At 43.1% G+C, this 11,770-nt stretch overlaps 1 protein-coding gene across 7 annotated transcripts in view; it reads right to left on the bottom strand.

The window, feature by feature from the left end:
* Plce1 (phospholipase C epsilon 1) overlaps positions 1–11,770 on the bottom strand; it is a 277,183-nt gene that overhangs the window by 4,647 nt on the left and 260,766 nt on the right. For all 7 annotated transcript variants that reach the window (XM_087907931.1, XM_087907928.1, XM_087907930.1 and 4 more), the window contains 5 exons: positions 11,012–11,273; positions 10,110–10,228; positions 9,226–9,354; positions 6,893–7,102; positions 377–535 (listed from right to left, as the gene is read on the bottom strand). In XM_087907931.1, the coding sequence (XP_087764057.1) occupies positions 377–535; positions 6,893–7,102; positions 9,226–9,354; positions 10,110–10,228; positions 11,012–11,273 (879 nt within the window). The remainder of the gene's footprint in view (positions 1–376; positions 536–6,892; positions 7,103–9,225; positions 9,355–10,109; positions 10,229–11,011; positions 11,274–11,770) is intronic.

The raw sequence follows: 11,770 nt of genomic DNA on the forward strand, positions 1-11,770 counted from the left end.
TACTCAGCTGTTTCTGGGGTAATTTCTGCAATGTCACCTCCTAAACTCATTATCAGCAGAGATCCAAGCTCACTGTAGATGCTAGCTCAATATCTGTCGCACACTGAGCAGTTATTTCCCATCCTTAAGAGACATAGTTCCCTATCCAGCTCCCCCATTGCAGAGCTTCATTCACAGATGAACCATCAGTACACACATCTGGTTTGTCCCAGTCATTTATATCAATAGGGCATGGAGTGAGGAAAGGAGAGACTCCTTGTGGTGCTGCATTCAAGTCCAGAGCCCTGTGCCTGCCAGGACGGAAGCCCAGAACCCCCGTGCCTACCAGGCAGACAGTATCTCCGAACTGCATCCTGGTCCCCAAGGAGACTTTTACCTGCTGAATGACATCCTGTGCAGTGCTGACCCGGGGGGCTTTGATGACAGTTCGGGGTTGCTCTGGAGAGACATCATGAACTTGGACAAAGAAACTCTCCTCTTCCGAGCTCAAGACCACCTCTTTGTCATCTTGGGCAATGCTTTTCTCTTCTAGGGTCTGTATTTTTTTTTTAAATGGAAAACATATGAGTCATTGGTAAGATGATTCAGAAGACAAAAAACTTCTAGCAGAAAAGTTGAGTTATATCTTGGTATTGTGAAAAACATCACCTTAGTTGGATAGTTCATGCATTAGCTAGTAGTTCATACACTAATCTAAAAAGATGTACCTGCTTCTGAGGGGAAGAAAGGCTTGATACTGACACACACATAGAATAAACCAGTTTATAAGTGTCTATTAGTTGTGGATTTTGAGAGACCAAATCAATTACAAACTTGTAGAAAGAAAATATACTGAAAGCCCAGTAAGAACACAGTAAGCACCATTGAAGGGAAGTTTATTCCCCAAACATCATTAACATTTAAGGAATATTAGACACGGAGCTGGTGAGATGGCTCAGTGGGTAAAGGTGCCTGGTATGCAAGCCCGATGACGTGTGTCCAGTCTGTGGACTGCGTGTAAATGTGGAAGGTGAAAACCAAATGCACAACGTTTTCCTCTGATCTCCACCCACGTCCTGTGGTGCACATACCCTTTCCCCCTCCTACTCCCCCCCCCATTTCAAGGTACAAAAGAGAAATACTAGACATGGAACAGGAAACATGGCATACCCACCCAGGTGGGGTAAGCAAAGCCCACAGTGAGAAGGCCAAACTATGGCTGCAGGTAAGCCACACTTCAGCGGATAGAATTCCCAACACTATGAGAAGTATTATCAGGCTAATTGGATTTGGGTAAATTTTAGTGAAATCCAATTTCCCTCTTTCCTGTATGCATCATCTTTACAAAAGGATTCTTTATTTAATTTATGTGTGTGTGCCTGCATGTATGTATGTATGTGCACTACACGAGTGCAGGAACCTTTGGAGGTCAGAAGAAAGTGTTGGAGCCCCTGGACCTGGTGTTACAGGTGGTTATGAACCACCATGAGGGCAGTGAGTAGGAGCTAAGCCTGAATCCTCTTCAGTAACAGTTCCGGCTTTTTACTGCTGAGCCATCTCTCTAGTTCCCTATTTTCGTTTTATTAAAAAATTCAAGTGGACTGGAAAAATAGCTCAGCAGTTAAGAGTACCGGCTGCTCTTCCAGAGGACCAGGGCTTGATTCTCAGTACCCACATGATGGCTCACGGCCATTAGTAACTCCATTTCCAAGAAATATACAGTGATGTCTTCTAGTCTTCATAGGCACTAGACATGTATTTGGTAAATAGATGCATGTGTATGCAAAACAATTAAATGCATAAAAAACTTTTCCCAACAGTCAAAATGATAAACCCTTTCCTATTCTCTCCTTTTCTTTTTATATCACCTCATTTTCATGAACAAACAAATGAGCAAAGAAGTCTGTCAACAAAATCTCACTGTTGTTAGGTGGTGTACCCTTGTGAACATCTGCCATGGATACATAAGTGCATCTTCCAGCGTGTGAATAGACAGACACAAAATCCTGGAATTGTGTGAATAGGGTTGTGATTATCTATCTATCTATCTATCTATCTATCTATCTATCTATCTATCTATTATCATCTATCTATCTATCTATCTATCTATCTATCTATCTATCTATCAATCTATCTATCTATCTACCTACCTATCTATCTCTTCATCCATTTATCAGCCCCCCCCCTTTTGAGACAGAGTCTCTTTGTGTAGCCCTGGCTGTCCTGGAACTCACTCTGTAGACCAGGCTAGCCTTGAACTCAGAGATCCTCCTGCCTTTGTCCCCCAAGTGCTGGAATTAAAGGTGTGCACCATCACTGCCTGGCTGCCCCATTTTCAAATGACAACAGTTTAAAATCATAGTCTACAAGAGAGTATACACAGGAAAAGAGAGACGGAGGAAGTAGTAGGCGACCCTATCAGATGTCAAGACTTCATGTAGAAAATTCTATTCCCAGCATTCTTGTAGCCTGATCGCCACAGACAGATTACAGAGATCATGCTAATTAGCCAGAAGAATTCAAGGTTTGCTGTCACTGGCCTGTGAGTTTCTGCTGGTCCCATCACCCAGAGGATTGCTCCCATTGATACTGGGAAACCGCCACCAGGTGGTGCCAAACTGACCGAGCCTGGCAAGGATCTGCCCCAGCCTCTTCAAGAACCCTGAAGTCACAACCCCACAGCTTACATGACCCGAGTTTGCGACTTTGCTCAACCCAACAGTGGAGGTGGAGCAGTGAAGGTATTGTCTACTTCGATTACAAAAAACATGATTGTTCCTCACCATTCTACATGTTTTCCCCCAATTAGAGTTCTTGTCACATAATGGGATGTCGTTACATTTATTGTTTTATATTCAAACAATCCAGAAGTGATATTGGGGGCAGTTCACACGACAGAACTTATGATCTAGCCTTCTCCAAAGCAGGAAGAAGGAGAGAGGGTGGTGGCTGAGGAGAGAGTCAGTAAAGAGCATGCTGAACCTAAGCTCCAGGACATATGTAGGAAAGCCAGGTTGGTGGCACATGCTGGTTGTCCCAGCACCAGGAGGCAGAGAAAGGCTGAGCCTGGGTTTTCCCGGGCTGTCAACATAGCCTGCTTGGTGAGATCCAAGTCCTGTGAGAGACCTGTCTCAAAGAAAACAAGGTGGATGACTTCTGAAGAGCACGTGTGGTGGTTCTCTGGCCTCCACATGCACAACTATACATATGAACACACACACACAGAGAGAGAGAGAGAGAGAGAGAGAGAGAGAGAGAGAGAGAGAGAGAGAGAAAGAGAGAGGAAAATTCTAAGTTGCTTCATAAGATCAGCAAGAATGCATATTTTGCTAGGTGTGGTGGTGCGCACACCTCTAACCCTAGCATTAGGAAGGCAGAGACAGGTGACTCTCTGTGAGTTCAAGGCCAGTCTGGTCTACCTAGCAAAGTCTACATAGCTAGTCAGGGCTACATAGTGAGACACTGTCTCAAGAAAAAATTATGGTTTTTTTTGTTAATTTTCCTATGTGTGTGTGTGTGTGTGTGTGTGTGTGTGTGTGTGTGTGTGTGTGTTTGTGTTTGGGGGCCAGAGGTCAACATTAGGCATCTTCCTCTCACTGAACCTGGAGCCTGAGGTTTCTGCACAGCTGACTGGTCAGACAGCTCTCAGGATCTGCTTGTCTCAGCACCGCCATGATGGGTTACAGACACACCACTGTACTTGGTACTTTTATGGGTGAATCGAACTCGGGTTCTCTGTAGAGCAATATGTGACTTAACTGCTGAGCCATCTCTCTAGCCCTTTATTTATTTTTGAGACAGGTTCATAAAGATGAGGTTAACCTCAAATTTTCGATGTGGCTGAGGCTGACCATATCCTTCTGCCTTCATAGCCCAAGTGCCGGAATACAATACACCAAGCTCTTTTATCTTAAAATTAATTTTTAGGCTTAGTTCATAAAGTTCCTGCCTCTGCCTCCTGAGTGCTGGAATTAAACAGATGCACCATCATGCACACAAGAGTTCATTTGTTTTTAAAGGTGTTTGCTGCCATAGGTGGTGAATAGAGAATGATAACAGTGGCCTCAGTGAAACACGTTTTAACTAAGCATTCCCTACATACTGTACACATGTGCACCTTATGATCACTTGGAGAGGATAGCGTGCTGTCATTTCCAGATTTTACAGGCCAGATTAGCAAGTCACAGAAGTTAGGCGATGTGAATGCAGTCAGAGGATACACTGCCTAGAACATCAGAAGAGTGTAAGAGGCAGGGAGAAGAACGGAGAGGTTACCAATAGAACTTGGAAACATTTTGTTTTTTTTTTTGAGACTGGGTCTCTACATAGCCCTGGCTGTCCTGAAACTCACAAAGCAGACTAGGTTGACTTTGGATTCACAGAGATCTGTCTGTCTCTACTCAAGAGTGTCTACTGGGATTAAAGGTGTGCACCACCAGGCCCAGTGGGAACTTTTAATAGGCTGCACAGACAAACGGCTTATAGAGATGATTAGTTTTACCCTAGAAAATAAATGTAAATCTTTGTAGTGATGATAGTGCCCTCTAGCTTTAAATAATTAATGAAATATTAAGTATAAGGATCAGTAGATACTGAAACACAGCACCCTTGTGTAAGGGAGGTATTTGCTCTAGTGTTATGTATCACCTCTGGCCCTAATAAATATGAGGCATCACTGCACCAGGCAAACCTAAATCATCAAATATGACTCGTTTTCCTTTGACATATATTTCAGTCATAAAAACCTCCTCTCCACAAAGGTATGTGGAGGGGAAATACTGTAGTCTACTAACCAGGAAAAGCTTGAGAATTCCCTTGTGATTTACCTCCCCTCTTCTTCAGACTGCTTCTCTCCCAGCGAGTTTTATTAAGCATCCATTCTGGAAGGCTTTACTGCCCGCTGACACATACACTTAGACTACCCACTGGCATCATAAACTCCCCAGTCTTTCTACCTACATAACGAAGTCCATGCGGACTGCCCCTTGTTGCCTCCCATAGCACAGGTCTGGGTGTGGATAATCCTCAGGGGCTGAGGGCAGAATTCCTGCCTTGGCAGCAGAGGATGGCAGAAAGAACATCAAATCATAGCCACAAGGCTCCTTCTTTCTGTCATGACCTCACCATTGTTTTAACGTCTCCGAATCTTAGTTTCCTTTTGCCCAAAATGATTCCTATTACATCACGAGGACACTGAAAACGGGTGTCTGAGCCCATTCAATTCTCTGAAGTTTTTACTTATTTTCTGAAAATGCCACTTAGCGACTACTTTTTTTTTTATAGGTAGCTAATTAATGAAGTGAGACCTTTATAAGCAGAAAAGACTTAGGGAGAAATTAAAGATGGCTTCAAAAGTCTACCTGAGCCGTCTGATGTTTTCCATAAAGCACTGTGAGCTTAGTCTCTGCCTTCACAGACCTGATGGAAAAAGTGAGGAAGATGACCATGTTTCTTTGTTTAAGGTATGACCTTTTATGGTTGGAGGCAAGATTGGAGAAGGAAAGCGGTGTCTCTGAGCCCAGAGAGAAGCTGTGTTCTGTCTGGCTAACTGGCCATGCTTGCAGTGGCTAAATAGAAAGTGAAAATGGAAGACCTGGTAAGGAGAGCTAGCTCGCCTTCCCATCACACACGTGCTTCTGATGGGCATCCAATGAGCCAAAGCCCTGTTACACACTAAAGACCCTTGACTGGGGGCCCAGAACAGGGTCACGTACACATTGGATGCTTAACAAATATACGTTTAATTAAACTGTTGAACCAACTCAACTGCTCATCACTTGACTTGTCACGAGGCCTGATGGTATAGGCTGGAGCAATGGCTTTATATCCCACTATAGAAGGGGATAGTAAGGGAGTGGGCACTGCCTAGGTTGTTCTGTGATTGTCTACAGACAATCTCAAGCAAGAGTCAACGGGTTAGGAGTCAATATGAAAGTTGCTGCTTACTTTCCTTTCATGGGGACAACCACAGGGTATCAACACATATAAACTTGTACTAATTCTGACTAAGTGTGAGAGGTGATCTAGTTTGTATGACCTGTGGACGATTTTAAAGACACAATGAGCGAATGTAGAGGCCAGACCCTTTCAGATGTTGATGATCCCTCATCTGAGAAACTTGGGACCCAATGGGCTTCAGATTTTGTCATCTTTCAGATCTGGGAATCTTCGCTCAGACTGTACAAGCTGGATATGCCAGGCTAGGCAAGAGCTTTATCAGACACTGAGAAGAGAGCCAGCAGCTCCTGTGCTAGGCAGTGTGGCGGCTCCCCTCACCTGAGGCTTTGCTTTCTATGGTTCAAAAAATATTAAGTGGAAAATGACACCAATAAATAATTCATAAGTTTTAAATTATATGAGTGGAATAACAATATTTCTTGCTGTTTTTTCTGTCCTGGGAGGTGGGGGTGGTGTAGACGCGAACATGACTCACCGGTGTCCATCACATCCCTATCGGACTATCTGCCCACCAATCTTCACTATCTTGGTAATCAGATCAACTGTCATGACATCATCATATGTGGATACCAGTGACTGGTTCTATCTGATGTTTCAGGCACCTATAGGGGAGGGCAACCTAGGCCATTTCCATGGGGCTGCTGGTTTAAAGCAACCCTTATAGCAACAGCTACACACTTAGAAACACAGCACTGTTTTTCTCATAGCGGTCCCTATGAAGGAACCCTGCTTCCTTCGTTTTACAAAGGATGTTGCTTTTAGACTGAGTGTCTTTAGTTAGCTATCTGACTATGGGCAAGAAATTAAAACCATTTTTTCCATGTTTACTTGAGAAGAATAATCTGAATCGGGTTTCAAAGACAAGTCATTCAGGATCTGAGGGAGGTATTCGGTGGCTGATGGCTGATGACACACTGAGCGGTCGTCATGTAGACTGTGTCCGGGTGGTACTTACTTCTTGTTGGGACTTTAAGACGATCCTGCCTACGTAGCCTTCTTCTGGGAACCAGCTGTTTAAAATCTGCACGATGTCTTCTTCTGGACCCACAGCTCTCTGGAATGGTTGTTTCTTGCACTCATTCTTCTCCTTAGAGATAAAATGCTTCTCTTCCATCAGAAAACAGTCTGTGGCGGTGAGTCTGGTGTCTTGGTCTATCACCAGAATCTAAAGGAGAAGCAAGGGCAGCGTTAGGCACATCTCTGAAGAGTGGCACACCCTCAACATGAGGCTGTTTTCCTAAGGTTCTGACAGGTTTGCTGGGCAGTTTATAAGCGAAGCCTACTTGGGAGTGAGCCGCAATTCTTTCTAGAGCTGTAATAATTCTTATATGTCCCAAATGGATGGTTTAATGCTCACTCTGGGCAAAGGCACAATTTATTTATAAACCCCATACAACATAACTATTTATCCACTGCTGGAATGAGAGAGTCTATTGAACTAAAACCTCAGGCTTCTTACTCCATAAACTTGGTTCTTTGAAACCTTGCAACAAAGGACTGATGTAAAGAACCCTGTGCAGTCTGCAAACATCATCTCTTTTTCTCACTGTGAAAATAACCATTCTGCCATGGAAGGCTCCCAAGGCTAAGGTCTCGTCTGGTAATTCTTTTGGGAGATTCCTGACACTGTGTCCAAAGAGTTGTTTCTCTGTGGACTCTGGCCTGCACAATCTGATGGAGTGGTTAAGAGAGATTTGAAGTCAGTTAGTCCTGGGTCTCAGACTTATTTGTTTCGAGTGGAGGACATCTCAGTGGTAGAGTGGGAGAGCTTAGCATGCATGAGGGTGTTAGGATTTACTGTCTTTGGAGTGTTGGAAAGAGAATTGGTCTTCTCATCTATAAAAATGGGATGCCCACAGTAACAATCTATTCTTTGGACTTAAGATGGAGGCTTTGAGTGCCAGTAAGACACTATGAGCACTCAATGAGTGCTAGCCATCATCAGAGTCTTACTGATGTTGTCTTTCTCACCCCTGTCATATAGATTGCTGATGAAGTGCCAGTGATAATAAAGACATCTTCTTTGTTCCCTTCCCATGAGAGGTGGCTGCATGGTGGGCGCCAGCTGCCACCACCTAGCACGGATTAAGCAAACACCCATCTCTCCAGGTTCCTCAATGATGAAATGGCCATAGTTAATATTTCTCACTTACAGGGGAAGCACAATATAAGGTGCTAAGGATGGTAGGAGCATAAAATTCTCAAGATTCTTATCCTTCTGCTTGAGCCCTTGTCCTAAAGCCGCATGCTAGTAATTCCATGGGGGCAAAGGCAAACAATTTGGATCATGCGCACATATGCTTCTATAAGAAGGAATCAGGGTGGGGAGTTTCCAAAGGTTCTGTTGGTACTGTCATCTCCTCAAGAAACTCAACACCTGTTTCTCTCAGCACTGAGGACTCATTTGTTTATTTGCATGGGGGTGAAAATATGGTTCTGCTTTCATTAGTGACTGTGGGAAGTTCCCTTGATTTTACAGACTCTTAGTAGTGATTTAACACTGAACCTTATGGATGAATTGACTAAAAAGCCATCAAAACACCAAATCTTTGGCAGTAGTTTCTATTTGATTGTCTATAAAATTTGGACCTTAAAGTTGTTTACTGTGATGCTACTTAAGTCAGTTATAAAATGTTGGGCAAAGAGATGGGCCCGTAAATGTTAGAGATAATTAATATTAATAATATAATAATACTGATATTTATGCATCACTGCTCAAATGTTTTTAATTCTGCCATGCATCATATGGTTCCCGCTACGTTTCACCATATACACCGACTTTGGAGGAATGCCCAGGGTTCTCCTCTTGGTCAGTGCTCTCCTTGGTCTACCCTCAAGGAGAAGTAGTTCTAAAACGGGCTAACGATGAAAGAGTGTGTGAGAAGTCAGGTCACTGAATCATAGGGATTCTCCTAAGGTTGAGCTAGCTTGTCTAGTGGTACCAAGAACCCTGATACTATTCTTAAGACTTCAAACAATCCAAAGAAATGTCAGCAAAGCCAAGAGGACTGTAAATTTAAGGTCAGACTGGGAGAGTCCTGTCTCAAAATTAAACTAAAAGTTCTGTGGTTGTAGCTCAGTGGTAGGGCACTTGCCTAGCATGTTCAAGGCTGTAGGTTCAAGCCCTACCATGTAAAGATAAACAGACTATAGATAAAGAAATAAAGGACGTATCATCAACATGGACTTTCACGGATTTATGTGAATACATATATGCTTATATAGTTGCACACACACATACATTTTGGAGACTGAGAATTTCTTTAACCATGGGTTCAGTGGACTTGCCTGTTGGAGAAGCTGCTTTGCCTTGGTGCCTCCATTTATAGTGAAAACAACAAAGGGCTCTGGACCTGGAACACCATGCACGGTGACTCTGTGAGTCTGAGAACATTTCCTCTCTTCAGAATTAAACATCTGTCAATGAAGAGCACATGGTTTTCCCGTGCATCCTCGATAACACAGAAGTTCTAGGCTCTATTCAACACAAAATTTCTAGGACCCGCGTGTAACCTGATGCATGCTGATGCGGCGATCTCCTCACCAGCCATGAGGAAATCCGGTCATCAGAGTGCTAACTTCCTGAAATGACAGCTTCTTTCCAGCACGAGTGGGGATTTCTATCCTATGAAACGTGCGCTGGTTTTCACTTTTTAAAAGCTCCTTGGGTGACACAAACGTGAGCCAAGATTTTTACAGCATGATGCAAGAAAGTAAGGGCAGGGACACACAGAGAGAAGAAATCGGCAGAGGCAAGGGAGAGAGAGGCCAGAGGAGAAAGCAGGACTATAGAAGGTGAAGGTGGTCCAAGAAAGGGCCTGAGCCTGTGCGCACAGACAGAGGGAAAGTGAACACACTGTCACATATGCTTTGAATTTACAGAGGAAGAAAAATAGGATTAACCAGTACATTAGAGCAGTGTTCCTTGTTTAAATAAACTACCCTAGTTTAGGGGGTGAACCCTGGTCCAGTGGCTTGTACACATCACTGGATGTGGAGTCTTAACCAGTGAGTTAGTGTGTATGTAGCCACCAAGTGTCAGCCATTTTTGTTATCATTTTCATAGCTGCTTAATTAACGACTCATTGGCCCCTCTGTTGTACCTCGAGAGAGTCCATCTTCAGTGTGGCAGTCCTGTAGATATATGTTGGGTGAAATAAGAACTTAATTACCAAAGAGGCTGGCATGCTGCTGCCAGAGGTATTTTCTTCCATCCTTCTGCTGTTTATGAACAAGCTAGAGATTTCCAATATTTCATTGTGGAGGTTCCGCAGCTGAAGATGTCGATAACCTGGAATGATGCAGAATTGGGAAAAGCCGGGTAAGCGAGCACAGCTGAGCTCTACAGATGGACAGATCTCCACAGACATCAGTTCACTCCCAGAATGGGCAGTGGATGGTAACAGGCATCCAGCAGAAACCTCTCACTGTAAGAGAGCTGTCCCCTGGGGGATGTTCCTGGACTGTCAATTAACAGTTAACTTCTCCAGTACTCTTACTAACTTAGACTCAAATAGGCAATCATTAAACTCAAACAACAAAGAAATAGAGAATCCTGATGATTTTGACATCAAAGCAGCTACTATCTCTGCTTTACTAAAGGTCAATATCCACTTTAGAAAATCTTTCATCACAAAATATTTTAATAGCAAGAGATTGTATATAAATATAAAATGCAACAATATGCAGACAGTAAAATGGTACTGTAGCTGTATGATTATTAATATAGGAAGGTGCTCACTATACACACTAAAAATAGAAAACCAGGAAATCTTAAAACATTAGGATTAGGAGGAAGTCTGTTTGCTAATCGTGTATCTCATTGCCATATACATGGGCAGAGAAATAAAGCTTGCGATAGATGCTTATCTAAAGTGATGAGGCTGGGGAATGGCAGGATAGATACTCTTTAAACAACTGATTTGTGCTTCTCTGTCCTTTCTCACACTTCTCTAGTAATTGTAATGACTTGAATTATGGACCCCTAGTGGGAGCCATGGGACTTCTTTGGGGAACAATGCCTGAGAATAGCACTATCATCTCTCGCTGGGGCAAGACCACCGCCTGGCTCTACCTCGTTTTAAAGCTTTGAGTGGAATGATTCTCTGAGCTGTTATTGCCGAACTGTTGTTTTCCACAACTGCAAAACGAAGAAACACAAGATCTTCAAAGTGAACCCGGAAGAGAAACTGTTCGTTCCACATGGGGTTAAGAGTGTTTCGATGGATGGGCTTTGTGCGGAAATGGCAGCTGTCCAACGGCATGCCCAAGACGTCAACCTCAATGCACGGACTTCCGGTGCTGTTACTGGGGCACACATTTTGGCCAGAGATGATCTGAAGGGGACGATAAAGGATCAAGGTCACAGAGACGGAAGAGAAGCACAGAAGCCGCTAGTTCTCTTAGTCCACAGAGAATGCTGCAGTGGATATGGTGAGTGATTAGCAAAAAAAATCCTTAAACAAACACAAGTGATTGTCATCAGGTAATCATGAGGCTAGAATGCTTGAAAATCCTACTGTGCTTATAACATTCACCTGAACTGAACCTCTCGATGGACAAAGTTTGAAATATGATAAAAAAAGAAACACTGACATGAAATGACATTTCTTAGATGTCAAGAGGAAAGAAGACCTATTCCATGTAAACAGGAGTTTGCCATTTATTTTCTATTTTAAAAGCTGCAGAAATACATTTTACAACTACAAAATCTTCATCAATAGATTTGGAGCAAGTCATGGAATACTGCTAACAAAAATTAATTCATCACTGAATGAAAAAAGACAGATAAAATGGGTATACTCTAAGTTTGGGTGTGAGGAGAAGTTTTATT

This window comes from Myodes glareolus, chromosome 7, assembly GCF_982192425.1.
Source record: "Myodes glareolus chromosome 7, mMyoGla1.1, whole genome shotgun sequence".
Lineage (NCBI taxonomy): Eukaryota > Metazoa > Chordata > Mammalia > Rodentia > Cricetidae > Myodes > Myodes glareolus.